General features: G+C 34.1%; 2 protein-coding genes across 9 annotated transcripts; both read left to right on the forward strand.

Annotated features, from left to right (window-relative positions):
• Positions 1-281: 281 nt before the first annotated feature.
• LOC144574438 (uncharacterized) lies at positions 282-2,334 on the forward strand. Its single transcript, XM_078324409.1, has 2 exons — positions 282-641; positions 1,903-2,334. The coding sequence occupies exons 1-2, from the start codon at positions 385-387 to the stop codon at positions 2,234-2,236; spliced, it is 591 nt and encodes a 196-aa protein (XP_078180535.1). The 5' UTR covers positions 282-384; the 3' UTR covers positions 2,237-2,334.
• Positions 2,335-8,056: 5,722 nt separating this feature from the next.
• LOC144574165 (uncharacterized) lies at positions 8,057-18,691 on the forward strand. 8 transcript variants are annotated; one of them, XM_078324041.1, is made up of 16 exons: positions 8,061-10,029; positions 11,712-11,783; positions 11,882-11,955; positions 12,302-12,400; positions 12,822-13,459; positions 13,601-13,681; positions 14,178-14,267; positions 14,422-15,072; positions 15,191-15,247; positions 15,340-15,396; positions 15,488-15,541; positions 16,075-16,141; positions 17,179-17,217; positions 17,680-17,744; positions 18,170-18,257; positions 18,348-18,691. In XM_078324041.1, the coding sequence occupies exons 5-16, from the start codon at positions 13,365-13,367 to the stop codon at positions 18,447-18,449; spliced, it is 1,446 nt and encodes a 481-aa protein (XP_078180167.1). In that variant the 5' UTR covers positions 8,061-10,029; positions 11,712-11,783; positions 11,882-11,955; positions 12,302-12,400; positions 12,822-13,364; the 3' UTR covers positions 18,450-18,691. The 8 variants fall into 8 exon arrangements, with proteins under 8 accessions (XP_078180170.1, XP_078180166.1, XP_078180169.1 ...); XM_078324045.1 differs by lacking the exon at positions 12,822-13,459 and having other exon boundaries at positions 8,062-10,029; positions 11,880-11,955; XM_078324040.1 differs by lacking the exons at positions 11,712-11,783; positions 11,882-11,955; positions 12,302-12,400; positions 12,822-13,459 and having other exon boundaries at positions 8,058-8,500; positions 9,915-10,029; positions 14,428-15,072.
• Positions 18,692-20,090: the final 1,399 nt, after the last annotated feature.

Here is a 20,090-nt window from a genome sequence, read left to right on the forward strand (position 1 = left end):
CTTAGTCACGACATGAAACCAAAATCCATACTAGTCACATCACATTTCTTTCCACTACCAATAAATAAGGTCTACGGTAAACATAACGGACCGAGAGCAGGTAGATATTGGCGCTCCTAATCCTCCCTCGTGTCTTTCTCTGTTAATATTATAATCCAATTATTTCTATCCTTTTCATTTCCCACACTCAAACTAATTAACAACTGCAATTAACCTGCCAGCCATACCTCCAGCCTCAACTACTCTCCTATTCGTCTTTTTCTTTTTCCTTTTTTTTTTTTTTTCCTTTTTACATTGTTATCTGCTTATCTAGTTATCTTCTCTCTATTATATAAATCCAGCTCTCATTTCGTTCCGCTCCATTGTTCTCTCCAGGCCGTACGGATGTCGATCGTTGCGCTGCAGAGAGGTGTCGGAGGAGAGAACAGGATCGGATGCAGCGCGGCTGTTGTGGCTCGTGGTGTGGTAGCTGGCGACGATGACAAGAGTACCTCCTCGTCTATTGGGAACGAGAGCGAGAGCGAGAGCACCTCGGCTGTGGGATCGGGATCTCAGTGTCAAGAGGAGTCCGACGAGGTTCAGAGCTCGTATAAGGAACCGCTTTGTTCTTTAAATGCGTTGGAGGAGTCTCTCCCTATCAGGTATTATTTTTCTGTTGCTAGTTGTTTCAATTTACTATCAGGGCATAAACTGGAGAAATGCAACTTGATTTTCTTAATTTTACTTTTGGCAACTTTTCTCAGCTTATTAAAAAAGTTTTGTTTTACAGTATATAATTTTGACATAAAATGGAAAAAGAGAACCCAAAGATTAATGCTTTGACGAATCAATTTGATTGAATTTGCTAAAAGGTCATATAGAGAAAAGGATTAATTAAAAAATAAAATATGGAGAATCATTGTACAGTTTATGCTAAAAAAATTACAGAGGTTCTATATTCCTTATTAAAATAGGGGCCCCAATATGGCCATCCAACGGTCAAAGCATTGGATTAGTTATGTTTAAGTTAATACAATTATAGGAAACTTTTCTCAAATTTTCAACCAACCCAGCATAGCCATCCATAAATGTGTGTGTATGGTTATTAGGATTCAATAAATAGAGAAGTCTGTTAGTTTCCAACAAAATGTACCTTGAGCCATCAGTATATTTATAAAAAATGCTATCCCAGCATTCCTTATTCAATTAGATATAGCATTAGGGATGAAACTAGAATTTTTATCATTGCGGGGCACCAGCATAAATATTGCACTGATAAATAACTAATTCTACAAAACTATAGAGTATTTCCTTGGAGATAATTTATGGTAGATAAAATCCAAATTAAAATTGTTTGTTAAACCTAATTATAATTGGTGTACATTTGCGAACTGATAATATTACAGACATTGTTAAATTAATACCAAATTTTTATACTTAATTATAACTTTTAGTCTATTATTCTGATTTGTAAAGGAAAAAAATAACTAATATTCAAAATAATTACAAACTTCAAACCTCGTAGTTTTTGTAATATCCTTTTATGCAATCGAGTTAAAAATAAATAAATAGTGTCACAAACAAAAATGATGATAAAGACTTGCTGTTTCCTATCATACAGAGAGGACAGGCAATTCAAATACAGTTTCTAGGATTAAAATGTTTCAAAGAAGAAAAAAAAAATACAATTAACTGGTCCTCTTTGTTGAAAAGGTGCTGAAACTGCAACTTCCTCTCAACTGCAGTAGAAGAGGGTCAATTTTAGGAACAAGGAACAATGTTCTTGTCCATTCCTGATTTATATCAAGTAATTGTGATATCTATCCTTTGTGAGGTCATAACTTTAACATTTTAGCTTTTTATCCCACACAGGATCTTTCCTTGCATCTAACATCCTCCTTTTTATTTATTTTTTTCTTTCAGACATGGCATCTCGAGATTTTACAAAGGCAAATCAAAATCTTTCTCCAACCTTCGAGGTTCTTTGTCTCCATCTGACTCTTGTAAGGACCTTGCAAAAGCAGACAACCCCTATGCCAAAAAACGAAAGAATGCACTCGCCTTCAGTTTAATGTACCAACAGACATCCTACCAAAACCCAACAAGCTTTGCACAGAGCCTGCTGAGTAATTTTGATTCAGAAAGCAATGGTGATGTTTTGGAATCAAAGCGGCAGAAGCAGTCAGATGAGCCTACAATGAATAAACAAACTGGTGAGAAATGGGAAGATTGCTTGGTTCGGTCAACAGATGGTTGATAAATTTGTCAACAAATGATTGGTTTTCTTGATCAAAAGGGGATAAAACAATAATTACTTTGCCCTTTTTGTATTATTTCAATCAGGAGATGGTGGTCAGAGAAGTGATTGGACCAGGATTTTTTTAAATGGTCTTGTGCGCAGTAGATTTCTGGATCTGTTTTGCACGTCTGGCTCAGAGAAATATACTCCTTGATCTGAGCAGACAGCTGAAAGCGGAGGAAGGTAAAAATTTATAAGGAAGTGCTGACCTTCAATTGTGTAGGAACAGCATCTTCCTTCATCAGGCAGCAACTGGGGCAGTATGTTACAGGTTAAGGTGGCTAGCACATTTGATCCTTGTGCATAAATTTAATACTCAATTCAGAGGAGAAGACGCATTCTTCCCTTGAATTCTTGTAGGCAACTGGATAGGAGCTATTATTAGGAGGTCTGCACTTCTTTATATATAACTGTGGTGGCTAGGGTTTTCTAGCTTTGAATAGAGCTAGTGATGGTTTTTTGCCAGGTTAGAGGACCAACAAACTTGGTTAATTTAGTCAGGAAGAAACAAAGAACATAACTTTTTTTTCTTTTCCATTTTTTAGGCTTCAGATGTAACAGATGTAAAGGATTAGGGCTGAATAGAAATTTTGGGTGTCTTGTCATGGGCAAAGACAAGCCTATAGAAAATTAAAACAGAATTGTATTATATTATAATAATAAATCGGAGATTTCAGGGGCGTGTTCGAAAATTGCAGTATTACAAGGATAAAATTTTATGGATATGAAATTCTAAAATCAAATTTGTGAAATTTCACTGTCACGAAAATGGCGGGGAAATCTGGAAGAGCTATAAAAGTGGAAATTGTAATGGGGAAAGTACTCGGATTTAAAAAAAAAAAATTATCAAAATTTATCTCTCTAGTCTCCAAGCTTTCTACCTTCTTTGACCAGCCCCATGGGGCTAGGGGTGTTTATTGGGTCCAGTTTAGTTAGTTTTGAACCGAACCGAATTAGTTTGGATAAAATGATTCGGTTTTATATACGGATATAATTTGGATCTGCAGATACTCCCAATTTCTCTAGGCCTCAAGTTCTGTGTGATCACTGTTCGGCAACTCCTCAATATCAAAATGATGTTTGTTGAATTGCATAAAAGATTAATATATTATTCTAAAGGTTGAATGAAAAAGTTAAAATTAACATTGAATTTATTTGAATAAAAAATAAATAAATTTAATTTAATTTATAAAAAAAATGTTTATAGTAGAGATCAGAAAATATCAGAAAAATGAAAAATTCATATTAAATATCAAGAAAAGTTTTGACCATAAAAAATGACGAACTGGTATAGCGATATGTGCCAATTTAGTATGGTAACCGTCAATCATCAATTTTAAATTCCAATTAATGGTTTTACACTTTTACTAGCGTCCTATCACCTATGATAGCTGTGAAGGAACGGAATAAATCTCAGATTCCAATTTTAAATTTTTCACAAAGCAAAAGAGTTTCCTTCAGATTATAAGTGAACTATGTTGGTTGTGCATTTTTTGATTATTTTCAGTTCTCAAAGTTTTTTCTCAAGCACCACAAATTGTGGGCTTGGTCTCAACTGTACGAGAAAAAATAGGTATCACAGATGAATTTGAGGCGACAATATCTCTAGTCTCCAAGCTCACAATTTGACCAGTGTTCGGCAAGTTTTTTCTCAAGCACCTTCTTTGACCAGCCCCATGGGAATTTTTTTTATAAACCATAAATAATTAAATTATTTTTAGAGAACCAATATGATTACTTTTTTTTTTTTAAAACCATAAGGACCGGACGATCCATCCGATCTCAAAATCAGTTTTTCTCCGACGGACCGTCCGGTCTCACTTTTTTTTTTTTTAAAACAGAAAAATTTTAATTTTTTTTTATTTTTTGTATTAAAATATTAGAAATGTTGAATATATTTCTTTGAAAATAGATGAAATACAATATAATTTGATTTGTTAGAAAGACTGCAACAAATAACCCGGATCAATATTTTTCAGATCAGATTTTTCGCGGCTGTAAGAAAAATTAATATATTTTTTTATGTGTTATTAGAAAAAAATAAAAATGCTTAGATTATGAGTTATTGATCCCGGTTCAAAAGTCATTTCTAGGTAATCCAGAAAATATTGTGATCCTTCTAGGACATTTAATTTATAAAAAGTTGTATCTATTTTTGAAAAAAAACAAAAACTTTAAGTTATTTAATGATTATTATTCAAAAGGAATTCTCAAAATAGATACAACTTTTTATAAATTAAATGTCCTAGAAAAATCACAATATTTTATGGATTACCTAGAAGTGACTTTTGAACCGGGATCAATAACTCAGAATCTAAGCATTTTTATTTTTTTCTAATAACACAAAGAAATATATTAATTTTTCTTACAGCCGCGAAAAATTCGATCTGAAAAATATTGATCCGAGTTATTTGTTGCAGTCTTTCTAATAAATCAAATTATATTGTATTTCATCTATTTTTAAAGAAATATATTCAACATTTCTAATATTTTAATACAAAAAATAAAAAAAAATAAAAATTTTTCTGTTTTTTTTTTTTTTTAAAAAGTGAGACCGGACGGTCCGTCCGGTATGGGGAAAAACTGATTTTGAGACCGGACGGACCGTCCGGTCCTTATGGTTTTTTTTTTAAAAAAAAAGTAATCATATTGGTTCCCTAAAAATAATTTAATTATTTATGGTTTATAAAAAAAATTCGCCCCATGGGGCTAGGGGTGTTTATTGGGTCCGATTTAGTTAGTTTTTGAACTGAACCGTATTAGTTTGGATAAAATGATTCGATTTTATATCCGGATATAATTTGGATCCGTAGATACTCCCAATTTCTCTAGGCCTCAAGTTCGCTGATCTAATTTATCTCTCTGTGATCACTGTTCGGCAACTCCTCCTTGAACCTCCTTAGAGTTTAGACTCCCTAGAAGCTTAATTCACTTGAACAACCCCTCCGTCAATCATCAATTTTAAATTCTAATGCATATAGGCCGAAATATATACGGTCCAAATTTGATTTTTCAAAATCCAAACGGTTGATCCGAACCGTTCATCTTGTTCTCTATATTAATATGTGCTTGGAGACCAAATTTTACATTTTTCTGAATTTTTTTACTATTTATTAAGCCACTTTGAAAATTGCTGATCCAACGGTGGCTTAACAAAACAGTAAAATCAGCAGTCACTGTTGAATCAACAATTTTCAAAGCGACTTAATAAATAGCAAAAAAATTCAGAAAAATGTAAAATTTGGTCTCCAAGCACATATTAATATGGAGAACAAGATGAACGTTCGGATCGACCGTTTGGATTTTGAAAAATCAAATTTGAACCGTATGTATTTCGACCCATATGCATTCGAATGCACACTAGTCATTCTCTCTCTCTCTCTCTATATATATATATATATATTCATATTCATATATTTGAATTTATTTCCACATAACCAACAATAATTTTTTCACATAAATTATAATTAAAATACAATCAAATTATCAAATTCAGATCGCATATGCGCATTTTCAGTCCACATGTCCGCATATTCGGACCGCATATACGACCGCATACTCAAAATCGCATGGGACAACTGTATGATCATTCTAAGCACAGCTGCTGACTACATAGCCATCCATGCGACCGTATTTTAAAACACTTATTATGACTTTGGATTGCTAGTTTGATTGGGTTTGTATTTTAACCAAACCGATGAACACTCCTGACTAATGAAACCGAATCGAACCAATGGGAGCAGATCACCTGCCCCCCGGGGTGCAGGATTTTCCTGCCCCCTCAGTTACTGTGGGGTGGGGTGGGATTTAGAGTGGGTGGGACCAGGTTTAGGGTTTGGGGTGGATGGGGCCCACTAACAATGACTCTGGGGGCAGGAAATTCTTGCCCCCCTTCGATCCCCCGAACCAATGAACACTCCTAGGCTCCTAGCTATTGATATCCTCGTCTTCAATCATCAAACTAGAAAAGAAAAAAAAATAAGAAAGAGGGATAGGAGTTGATGCCGAATTTTTTATTAATAGAAATAAAATAAATAAAATATTTAAAAAGAGCATTACTTTAATTTTTTGCGAAAAGTAGGTAGATCGGGTCCTGTTAACCCATCCCACCGGACGGGACTACACAACCCGTCCCGGTTAATCATCCAACTTCCTAATTAAATTCGCTAAAAAAAAAAAAAAAAAAGGACGGGACTACACAACCCGTCCCGAACTTAGCATTAATTGAATCCAACAGATCCATTTTCTTGTAGATATGAGGATAACCTTAGTGGGGACAACATACTTGACTTAGGTCAACAATTAATTAATGAAGGTTGGAATGGTTTGAATTGTAGCCAATGGATGGTTGTATGAGAAAATAGTCACATGTTTAGCCTTTCCGCTTTCTACACAAGATTGGACCAAACCGAATTAGTTCGGTTATTTCAGTTTATTGGATCGGTTCAGTTTGAAAATTTTCAAAACCGAAATAACCGAACCGACCGAACTATCATATAATATGAATTTGATCGGAACCACCCCGGTTTATTTCTTAATCAATTGCTTTAAATACTTGGTTTATTTTTAAATAACTTAGTTTATTTCTTAATATACTTCAGTTTATTATAAATCAATTGTTTTAAATAAAAAATAATAATATATTTCGGTTTGAACCGAACAAACCGAAATAAAACTTCGGTTCGGTTCGGTTCTATTTTTAAAACCGAATTATAACTTTGGTTTGCCAAGTTCGGTTCGGTTTTAACCGAACCGAACCGATGAACACCCCTATAAACCGAGGACCCGTCCAAGCCTGTGCCCTTATAGGGGTGTTCATCGGTTCTCAGTTTTAAAAATAGAACCGAACCGATGAACACCCCTATAAGGGCACAGGCTTGGACGGGTCCTCGGTTTATAGGGGTGTTCATCGGTTCGGTTCGGTTAAAACCGAACCGAACTTGGCAAACCAAAGTTATAATTCGGTTTTAAAAATAGAACCGAACCGAACCGAAGTTTTATTTCGGTTTGTTCGGTTCAAACCGAAATATATTATTATTTTTTATTTAAAACAATTGATTTATAATAAACTGAAGTATATTAAGAAATAAACTAAGTTATTTAAAAATAAACCAAGTATTTAAAGCAATTGATTAAGAAATAAACCGGGGTGGTTCCGATCAAATTCATATTATATGATAGTTCGGTCGGTTCGGTTATTTCGGTTTTGAAAATTTTTAAACCGAACCGAACCGAAGTTATAATTCGGTTTTGAAAAGCAAACCGAACCGATCCAATAAACTGAAATAACCGAACTAATTCGGTTTGGTCCAATCTTGTATAGAAAGCGGAAAGGCTAAACATGTGACTATTTTCTCATACAACCATCCATTGGCTACAATTCAAACCATTCCAACCTTCATTAATTAATTGTTGAGCTAAGTCAAGTATGTTGTCCCCACTAAGGTTATCCTCATATCTACAAGAAAATGGATCTGTTGGATTCAATTAATGCTAAGTTCGGGACGGGTTGTGTAGTCCCGTCCTTTTTTTTTTTTTTTTTTTTTAGCGAATTTAATTAGGAAGTTGGATGATTAACCGGAACGGGTTGTGTAGTCCCGTCCGGTGGAACGGGTTAACAGGACCCGATCTATCTACTTTTCGCAAAAAAATTAAAGTAATGCTCTTTTTAAATATTTTATTTATTTTATTTCTATTAATAAAAAATTCGGGGAGTTGATGCCCTAGCTTAAGTTTTAATCACAGGGATCTGTTTTCGAGACTCAGGCAGTCAGGCCACAATTTAAAAAGGGTCTTAATTGGAAGTGTCAAGTGCGACTGTGCGGGGTGATCCGAACTCGGACCAAGGGCTCTGCGGATTTCAACAAAATAGGTGGCGGAGGTCGATCTCCAGCGGCCAGCCAACAAATAGCGGGGGTGGATTTCACGCGAGAGAGGAGACCCACCTCTCTCAGTTGGAGTGTCCACCTCCGGCTACACCTCTTAGTCTCTTACATCCCGCCTCCTCGCCTTCGACCCGTCTCTCCGCCTCTTTCCTCACAGCACCATCGCTTCACCCCCCCCCCCCCTCCTGCCTTGTCTACCTCCTAGCCCGCTTATCGCTTCCTGCACCCTTCCCACTGCCTACTAAAGCCAACACACAGTGAGTGGTGATTTGGTGGAGATTACGGAACAACTTAGGCGGGGGAAGGCTACTAGCTGGCCTCCCTCCTGCTGAACGCTGTAAATCGTCGATTATTTATTAATTATTCTGGTTCTCTTTGGTTATATTAGTTTCTTTTCTTTATTTCCTTAATATCTCGTCATTGTAAAATCTGAATCATGTTAAACTGAGTAGTTCGCGTGCTTTGGGATGCTCTATACAATTATTATTTGGTGAATTGTGGTTTTGGGGGGGGGTAATCAATTTCTCTGCTTTTGTTTATAATATTGACATTTGCTGTTTCACTTTTGGTTAGACTACTATTAGAAGTCCCAGTCAGATTGTCATGTTGAGAATATGTATTCCCACATTATTACTTGGCTTTGCTGATATTATAAGAGAAGTCACAGTCGAGTGATCCTCGAGGTTGTGGTCATTTGGACACTATAACCCACTTTCTACATTTTATTATAACACAAAATTGTGTACTCTTTTTATTGAAGCTGACCAGATGATGGCGATTTACGTTTTGTTAATGGTTTGGACAGTAGTGACTGCTATTTAGACACTGATTTTGTTGAAGCAAAGAAGTAAAGTGATATTATTTTAGAGTAGAACTAGGGGGCTCTTAAGCTCACCAAGTTCGCTTAACTCCAAAACCTATCAGAATGAATTCAAATGACGAATCCAACCATTGCAACCAATCTATTTCACGAGTGATGTGTTTACATGTCAAATTTATAATTTTTCGAATTAATTTAGTATAAAGTCAAGTGGTAAAAAAAAAGTGTACAAGTTAATTTTACTACGTTCGTTTCTCGTTGTTTTTTACCGCTTGACTTTATAATAAATTAATTCAAAAGTTTATAAATTTGATATGTAAACGAGTACATTGGTTTCAACTGTTTGGATTCGTTGTTTCAGGTTATTTCAATATGTTTTGGAGTTAAGCTCACCAAAGAGCTTGGTGAGCTTAAGAACACCCTAGTGCTACTCATTATTTGTATGTTGATGAGATATTTACTTCAGGTCAAAACTTATCATCATTGCTATATCACTAGTTATAACAAAAAAAAAAACTCTTTAACTCTTGGAGAAAGCTTAACATAAGTTTATGGCCACAAACATATGAATAGAATTGGTAATACCTGCGGTTTGGTACTCCAAGATTGCAGAATTGTGTAATTGAACCTGAGACAGGAATAGCATTAGTGGGCAGCTACCGCCTTTTGCTTCCAAGAAATGAATACATTTAGTTGCAATATGACCTTCTAATTCACTGTAAAGAATCTAATGTAGAAATTCTAACACTTGGAACTCAAGCTGCTACCCCTCAACACTGTCTATCATTTATCCTATTTTCATGTCTGGTTTATCATACATATTTTACAATTAGCTTAGCTGGAGTAAGCTTTAAGCAATGTAAGTACAACTTCAATTTCACTACTTCTAATAGATTTCTTATCACAACAAAAAACTCTTTTGCTCTATTAGGGACAATGCATCTCCGACACTATGAAGGGAATTACTCCAGAAATGTACAGCTGTCATCTGGTGATTTTGAAAGGAAGAGGAGGAGGAGGGAGCCCATTTGGTTCTTCTATATATGGTTAAGTGATTTAATTCTTCTTTGAATTTACCAGATTTATGATAATTATTTTCATTTGCTTGGAGGCTTCTGTTAACTTTTATGGGGAGTTGGTTGGCAATAGTTTTCTTTTCTTTTTTTAATTTCCCTTTACCAGCATTTTGTCATTTTACCTACCTATCAGGTGTCCTATTATCTTTAGCCTGTTGTCCTAACTATTTGTTAGTTATGGTTAATGCCAAACTGTATTTTATTTTATTTTGTTGGGCCCATCATTTCCATTAATAATTTGTAGTATATAGGTTCTTATTGACGCAAAAATCCTTTGCGATGATCTTTTTTGAAAAGATTCACACAAGCTGCGAAGTCGATCCGTTGCGATAAGAAATTATGAATTCTAAAGAGAAGCAATTTAGGTAGCATGACTTGTCTGTTTTAAACCCTTCTCCTCTTTTAAACGAGATAAACAGGGCCTGTTGCATTCATGTAGCACTAACCTCACAAGATCCATCCTTTCTATCCTAAAATATGGCAATACTGGCATAATTATGTAGATGGCTCACCTAAGAATAAGAAGTGGTCAGGCCTAGTGCCTCACCTGTTAGTAACAAGCCACTTGCAGTCTAAGCCTCAGCCTAAGCTTACAAATTCAGAAATATGTATTATGTATCCAAGTTCCCTTATCCTTGACCGCCTATTCTTCACATGGCTGCTACTTGATCTGTCTACTACAAAAATAATATTTTTCTAAATTTATCCTAAATCAACTGTGAAAGAAGGGGCCATAAAACAAAAGCAGGCATTGCTCTTGCCATTCCATGTCTTTAATTTCACAGAGAAATTGAGAATATATACATTTGAAACATTAATTATCTTTGTTGGTTCTGGTTTTTAAGCATCAATTAAATTATTATTTTTTTGGTGTTGCCTCAGAAATCAATCTTGGATCCTTTTTTCTTAATTAGACTTGGCTATTTCTCAGTAATATCTTTTATCTTATGATCATTAAAGTAACCGCCTTAAAGAAAGGAGCTTATCCAATTGAGATGTAGTTGTACTCATTTGGGGTTCTCCAATTGCAGTATTGTCATCAACTTGTCATGCATAGCATAACATACTGAGTTTCAGAAGATCTATTGAAAATTTTATTTTTTGATGATTTTAAAAAGTGTCTAGTATCTGAGAAAAGAGCCCTTGTCTAAGCAGACATAATAATGAACTATTTTTAATTCATACAATGCGGATTGGCTCCTGCTCCTGTGGGGCATCTCATAGTGATTGGATATATACATGGGACAATAGTTGCTGGATACTCCCTGAAAGTTACTAGATATAGGGAACAACACTTATGAAAAGAAACTCTCTCCTGCAGTATCAAGGAATACTCTTGTGCAAAAAGGATCTGTATTAGTCAATTAGACTGACTTGCACATTTGTATTTTCAGTGAACTTACTGAAACTTTGAATCATGCTTCTCCTACAGAGGAGGTGCTTTTATTCAAGATGTCGTTCTTGTATTTGTAAATTTATACTTTTTTTTTGTAGAAGTTTATAATTCAAGCTGCTTTTTATATTGTATAGGGTTTCCGTATCATTAAAGACAGAACAGAATACCACTTGTTTCTAAATAGGATGTCTGTTAGCAAGTTTTTTGCTTGGAGTATTTAATATTAATCAAAACGATCCTGTATTGTTTTCTTCAGGAACATAAAGCACCTTATGGAGTTGCTTGACCTGATACAAATACAGAAGCCAGTGAGTTCGATAAAAGAGAAGTGAGTAACAGTCACTTTTTTTTGGGTTGTTTTATCTTCCATGAAATTTCCTTTATGAATAACTGTTTCTATTCAATCTTTCCTTCTGTATTACAGAGTCCTATGGCTGCTTAGAGAAGGGAGAAGCCACTGAGCACACATACAACAAGTTATATGCATCACCATTTGGAAGGTTTTGATTCTTTTATTGAACATACTTTTTTTGTGTATCTGGATGCTTTTGTTTTCCATTTTTTATTCTAGAGGTACTATGATTTTCCATTTTAACATAGTATGTCCAAATAGATAATAATTTATTTTTCCTTTCCATTTAGCAAACTTATCCTTAGTCCATAGTTTTAGCATTGTCTCATGTCCACACATAATTTCTCTTTGATCATCATTCTTCATTTTGTTTCTTTACTATAAAATATGGCTATGTTTTATCACCATTTGTGTCTGCATGTACATACCCAAGCATTCACATTGCAAGATAAAATATCAGTTAAGCTATCATTAACATAAAAATTAATGGATAGGATACACTGACGATGGATTTATTAGACCACTGTGACAAGTTGACAACCGACAACAAAACTCATCAGAATCAAGCAAAATTCAGATATGTTCTCCATCAGGTATGTTGTGTATCAAAATTTTGTGCACTTTCAAAACTAATCAATCAAATGATTAAAAAAATAACAGTTTTGGTTTTGTTGGGTTTTGGTTGGCGACCAAAGATTTTATTTGCATTTCAGCAAATTTGATACACAGCTTATCTAAGTGATAAAGATATTTATAGTTTTAATTTTTCAATTATGGCGAGTTTCGATTTCAGTTAATAAGGTTTCCTAATAAATTTGTTGTCAATATATCCCATCTCATTAGTAAAATGGACCAACTTTACTTATTACGGGCTAATTCAAAATGCATAGTCAGTTAAAAGAACAACATTGATAATTAACACTGGATATATTCCATGAAAATAAACACTGTGAACATAGTTAGCAAAAGACTTGAGGAAGATACACTTGGTAATGAATAAACTTTATGTATTAGGAGTTACTCTATGCCGACGTCCGAGTTTGGAGAACCAAGCGATAGGTACTGGTTGGAGTAAGGAAACATTTCCTCTGCAAATTGAAACGGCTCTTGTATTCTTATTACCACTGGTGGCAGATTCAAAGAAGAGGGATCGTCTCAAGGTGGTGGAGTAGGCCCAAAAGGTTATTGGATTACTCCTCCATCCATAGAAAGCATTGCACCGTTGGATTTAGAACAATAATGCTTCTTACAAAATCCAACGGTGGGCGTGTTATTTGGATGAAGGGGCCTTGTAGAACCCCTCGGACTTCCTATGTTCGCCTTGCCTAATGACCTTATGCATTTACGGAAATAATACATTCCCTCTGCACCTACCTTGCGCTACCTTTCCTTAGATATGTCTACAATTAATTTTACAGGCCACCAAAATTGGAAACAAAGAATGCATAAATTGCTTATTTGATGCTAATTTTTTTGGTCTTTGTCTTTTTCGTTTGGTTTGAGAGAGGAGAGAGCAAGTGGATTTCCTTCTTTTTCCTTTCGTGAGCGAGAGAAATTATGGCATCACCGTATCAGACTCAAAGTTCAACTCAAAACAAAAGAAAATATACCATGTTGGATGATTATAGAAATGCAATTGAAAGGGGGAACTTGTAAGTGGTGTTGTTTCTCTGATGAAGTTTTTTTTTTTTAGATCTATTTCAAATTCTGTGAATTGTTCCGATTATTTTCTCTGCACAGTATTTCTGCAGAAATTGACAGATTTACCTATAAAAAATCTATTTGTGTTGTAGCACTGATGTTTCCACAGCCCGTCACTTGGAGACGGCTCCTCCGATTTCTCATCAAGAAAGGGGGAACTTCTCTGGAGAAAGGTAAAAATAATATATATATGAATACTTAATAAAAAATAAAAATTCTATATGCATCCATTTTTTTGTCAGGAATAAGTACCTCGTAGATCTACCCTAGCTTTTTCTTCCAATGTGATTTTGGACGCATGAATGTAATTTTGTTTGGGAGGCTTTTAAATGTTTTAGAGATCCGCTATGTTCTGTTTTCTATAAATTAATGTTTTTAGGTGGAAAAATCAACAAACAATAGAAAAATAAATTAATGCAAGTTTATTTGGTATGCGAATGAATATTTTGTAGATCTTCTTTAACTTTTCCCTCCAAATGTATATTTTGAGGTGAAAAAAATAAGCTGGGAAAAATAATAATACAAGAAAATGCAATGTTGTTTTATATATTATATGTGGATCTGCTCTAATTTTTTTATTCTCCAAATAATTTGTCTTTACTAGTTCCTTTTGAATTATGAAAGGGAAATTTGGGATAATGCTAATCTTGTTATTAATTCAACATGCAGATCTCAGTTTTCATCCTTCTCCCCGTTAACAATGACGCGCGAGCACCGTGTTTCTCTCTTCTCACTGTTGGGACTCAATTCACCAGAAAGGTACAAAAAGGTTTTGTTTTGGATTGGTAGATAATAGAATTGTTGACAAATTACTGCTAGTGTTTTCAATTCTTCAATACTTGTATTCAAGTATCCAGTTATAGGTTTTGCTTGCCAAGTGTTTTAAACCACTCTAAAAGTCTTTGATTATCAGTTGCAGTGCTCCAATGTTCCATTCCTCAGGAACAAGGGTTGCCCACAGTGATCCAGTGTTCCCCTCGTCAGGAATAAATGATCCTTTTAGTGCTCCAATGCTCCCTTTGTCAGGAATGAGGGTTCCTCGCGGTGATGCAATGGCCTCTTCGTCAGAAACAAGGGTTCCTTACAGTGATCCAATGTTCCCTTTGTCAGGAATAAGTGTTCCTTCCAGTAGTCCAATGTTCTCTTCATCAGGATTAAGGGTACCTTGTAGTGCTCCAATGTACCCTCCATCAGAAACAAGTGTTCCTTATAGTGCTTCACTGCTACCTTCATCAGGAACAAGGTTTCCCAGCAATGATCCAGTGTTCCTTTCACCAGGAATGAGTTTTCCTTACAGTAGTCCAATGTTCTCTTCATCAGAGATAAGTGCTCCAATGTTCCCTTCGTCAGGAAGAAGTGTTCCTTACAATAGTCCGATGTTCTCTTCATCAGAGTTAAACACTCCGATGTTCCCTTCATCAGGAGTAAGTGTACCTTACAGTGCTCCAATGTTCTCTTCATCAGGAATAAGGGTTCCCCACAGTTCTCGAGTTTTCCCTTCCTCGGGAATAAGGAATCTTCCACCTTATCAGTCAAGTCGACAGAGCAGTCTGCTCCATGTAAGGTAAGGAAATAGTCTTAAATTTATTTACTTGTTAATGTATTAAATGTTTGTGTATTTTGTTCAAATGTTCTAGAAAATTGAAATCTCATTGAATTTTTTCTAACAAAATAAATTGTAGCCCAGAAAACCCTTATGCTGCACCAAGGATGATGTCTTTACTACCCCAGCATGAAAGGTAGATGAATTGAAGCTTGAATTTTAGGAAGATTCGAAGTTTTCTAAGGATTTGATATATATTTCTTGAATTTCTTTTTGTCTAAATTGTAGCCCAGAAGTGCCTCATCCTTTATCAAGAATGGTGTCTTTACTGCCCCAGCTTGGAAGGTAAATTGAAGTATAAAATTTAGGAGGCCTAGACATTTTATTATTGATTGATATATTCCTCAAAAATGTTTCCTTTTTGTCTAAATTGTAGCCCAGAAGTGCCTTACCCTGCACCAAGTATGTCTTTAGCACCCCAGCATGGAAGGTATATAAGTTGAAGTTTGATATTTAGGAAGCGTAAACATTTGTCCTGAGGATTCGATATATTCCTTGAATTTTTTTATTTTTTATGTAAAACATAGATAATAGTAACGATAACTGAATACTTCTTTAATAAATTTAGGTCCTACTCACTGTGGCCCTACTTTTCTTTAAAGGGATGATAAGGAAATTCAATGGAATATATCAACCCTGAAATTTTTTTTTTTTTTTTCTTGAGAAGTTGTGTTTGGCATTGCTATTTTGTATGAAACACTCCCAAGGAATAAGCAATTTTTGGGGGAGAAGTCTTTTTCAAACCTTAATTATAATTGTCAATTGTCATTTGGTTGATGCATCTCTATTCCGGCCTATCCATGTAAGAAAGAAGAGAGCACAACAACTTTCCAAATCAGGTTATTGTCCTTGTAGTACAGCTTTCCAAATGCCAATATCCTTTACAGATATTTTATAGCCTCCTTACAGTTAAAATTGACTCCTTTAGTGATGCTTGAGGCAACTGATAAGTCAATTATGCAGGGTTCAGAACATTCCTGGATCTAGCTTCACCCCTGCTGGGATAAACATTGAGAACCCTCAGAAGAAGGTGAGATAAAATGTTCTCTCTACATTTTGCATGGTTACTCTGTCTTTTATTGTGTTATGTTTTGTAACAACTTTGTGGATACCAAGTTAGTCGAGTAAAACAACAATTAGAAATAGGGAGGGATCACTTGACCACAAGGTAATATCCAGCTTATTAGTGATGCGAATATACCATTCAGGATTTTGTTATGCATTCATCCTAACATAACCTATTTACGTCGAAACGTAGTCACTTTATCAGGTTAAGTCAATCCAACTCAACTCCATGCAGGAATTATATATCACGAGATCAAACAAACATAAGATGTTTTCATGTTATTATTTCAGAAATGCCTTTTATGTTCCATATGAGTTTCCCAATAAACTAATTAGTGAAAAAGTACAACCAGTTAATAAAAAATATATCTCCATCTGGAATAAGTGAATGTTTAAAGTAAGTTCCCTTTCAAAACAGTTTAAATCAATTGTTGCCTAGTGGCAATATCTTCTTGTAACACTGAATTAGCAAATTAAAATATATAATCAATTGGTACTACTATAATATATGAGATGAGGCTTTTTGATGCTGGGGATTCCATTATCTGAGAGCCAACTTACCTTTTCCATCAATTTTCTAATTGTAGAAGTTTTTATTAAGAGTGTCTGATTAGGAATCATGTCAATTGCTTATTGAACTATGTAGTATTCCCTTGAAAATTACATTCAGACATAGGCTTAAACTAGATCCAATTCAATTCTATGCAACAGTAAATATTGTAACTTCTCAAGCACAAGCTTGCTCTTGTTATGATTTTGAGAAAACATTTTCTCTATATGATATTTGTTCTTGATTTTAAAAAAATAACCAATAACTGTAATTAACACCAGAAAGATTAAAATCTCCACCTGGAAAATGTTAATGGTAAAAGTAATTCTCTTTTAGAACTGTTCGAATAAATTAGTTAACTCATTTTGTAGAGAACGGTAATGGTGAAGTAAATAGTAGCTACTTAAAGGTGAAATTGAGTGTATATTTAACTCATATTTTTTATATGACAGGTAAGGTTTTTTGAGATTGGATCATCGAGCAACACAGGGGCAAGTTATCTTTTTCCAATATTTTCTTAATTGTAGAAATTATTTGTTTGGATTATCAGGGTAGGAACCTTCTAGATTAGATTCAGGCATAGGGTTCAACTGGATCAAACTCAACTCCATGCAAGAGTATAAATTATATTTTAAGCAAGCATAAGCTGTGCTTATGAATGAGTAAACCAAAATTTTAAAATATGCTTCTTCTGGAAAATGTTGACGTTTACAGTACTTGCAAATCTTATCAAACAATTATTGACTGAATGGCAATGATTTCTTGTACTAAATGATCAAATAAACTCTATAATCAACTTGTCCTTTTATATTATAGGCTAGTCTATTTGAGGATAGAGGTTTTCTTAATTTTGAAAATTCTTCATTAGGACTGTCAAAATTGGGAAGCATCTAAGTTGCATACTAATTTTTTGGTGGGACTCTGTTGATCTCTTGAAAATTACATCATTACAGGCATCAATTTCTCCCATTGCTGAACAACTGAAGACTGTTACCGAGTTCTCTCAGCTTCTCAATGAGTATGTACCAAGATAATGTTTACTTCTTTTATACCAATTTTTTTTTTAAGAAATAAGAAGAAATAGAAACAATACATATGAATAAAGATAATTTCTAAAGAGAGTTCTATATGCTCACCATGTATCAGAAGAGAAGTAACAAAAGAAGTTTTGCCTCAGTATAATTTTGTTCTGCTGGTATTGGTAAAGGAAAACATACTACATATTCCTTTTAGACAGGGTGAAAACTGAAATCAACTACTGAATTCAAAGTATAAACTGAAATTGGCAAATCAAATTTCCGAACAAGGGCTGAACATTAGAAAACTTTGGGATTGATCCTTTATGTACAACTGCGGTTAACATATGGGTTGTTTACTACTCTTGGCGTGGTTTATATAACTTGATATAATTGAAACCATCTGCATTTCTTCCATATAATGTAGGACCTCTGTTCCAAATAGCATGGCAGATGATCTGAGTGAGGATTTGCTTTTAGTGAACTCTTACACACCGATTGACCCCATAACAGAGGTATACTCTCTTTCTTAAAAAAATAAAAGCGAGAAATTTCTTCGTAGTTGTTTTTCATAATCTTTATCAAACATTGTTAACATTAATCAGGTTTGGAACACTGTCAACCGTAACACCACCAATGATAACTCTGGGGTTGATGAAATGAACAATTGGTGGGACAAGGTTTATGGCGAAGATCCCAAAGAGTAGTCTGTGTAAACTTTTGGCAATTTTCGGGTATTTTAAATAAATCAGATGCTGAATGTTAGAAACCAACATTGAACTGGCAGAGTTTAAATGGTTGCTGTCTTAAATTGGCAGAGTTTAAATTGGTTGCTGCATTGAATTGTATTTGGTCATTGTAACAATTTTTGATCTCTCATTTCACTCTATATGCCGTTGCTTTTGGGAGTACTCTCTCTGCAGATGCTTTTGAAATTTTAGTTCTAGTATACTTTGGAAATACAAGTTGGTCTTTTAATTTGGACTCGTTCAAAACTTCAAATCGTTGCTAGATTAACGGCTAAGGTCACAGTGTTTTTATATTTTTTATTTAAGTAGGGCCTATATGAATTTTATGAAAATGAGAATTTTTAATATGGGAATGGGAATTTTAATTTGTCAAAACTAAAGTCACTTAACCCATGGGAAATTTTAGAATATAAGGGCCTGTTCGGCATTTACTGTTCACGTGGGAAAAAACAAATTCACTCAGGCTGAATTTTTTTTTTTCCACGGGAACAGTAATTTTTCAGTCAAAATTTCCCGTTCCTATTCCTATTCCTATTCCCAAGCCTTCGTCGAACAGGCCCTAAGTGTTCGGAAAATGTGAGATGAAATTGCTAGACTTATTTGAGGTGATTATGTTAGATGTTAAAATAAGAAATTAACTTAAAGTTAAGTGTTGCTTGTTTAATAATTTATTGTATTATTAAATTGTGCTTGTTTAATTAATTTTAGCCTTTGTATTATTAAATCGTATTTGTTTAATTGAGTGCTTGATTGTACTAGTTAATTTTAGTTTAGTTAATTAAACAAGTATTTATTAGTATAATTTCTCTTTTAATTAATTAAACAATTAAATATATATTTTAATTAATGAATGAAAGTTACTATCTAAATTTTAAACAACTTTGAACGGCGGCCTTGGAACAAAAGTTATTATATATTTCAATTATTTTAATACTTCACAAGGGGTGCACCATCAGGGGAAAAAAACGGAGCTCCAAGTGAATGTATTTTTTCCATAAAAATTGAAGAGAACAAAGACAAAATGCCTATATAAAATAGTGAAATAGGAAATAAAACTTGTATAACGAACATGTATTAGGAAATATTCCTACAGAAGTAATTTTCAAAATAATAATCATGCAACCCACCGATCAGGCTCTTATAGCTTGCAACTTTGGCAGAACGCATCTTCTACATGTTTTTTTTTACGCCTGAGATCCTTTTGAGCATAAATTTATCATTTGAATTGGTCTTTTACATCAATAAATTTTAAAAAGTATTGTACAGAGGTCTCATACCGAAAAAATTTCCTGTTTCAATATCAATTTTCGGAAATTGGATCCTAAATCAGGAATAATTTTTTCCGGATTTAGGATTTTTTTTTTTTTAGGATTTTTTTTCATTTTTCAGTTTTTATTTATAATTTATTTATTTTTTGTATTGAAGTATTACAAATATTTAATATATTTTAAAAAAAATAGATGGAATACTATATAATTTGATTTATTCGAAAGACTGCTACAAATAATCCGGATCAACATTTTTCATGCCGGATTTTTTACGGCCGTAAAAAAAATAATATAATATAATATATGTATATGTATATATAATATAATATAT

Source organism: Carex rostrata, chromosome 22, assembly GCF_964058835.1.
Source record: "Carex rostrata chromosome 22, lpCarRost1.2, whole genome shotgun sequence".
Classification (NCBI taxonomy): domain Eukaryota; kingdom Viridiplantae; phylum Streptophyta; class Magnoliopsida; order Poales; family Cyperaceae; genus Carex; species Carex rostrata.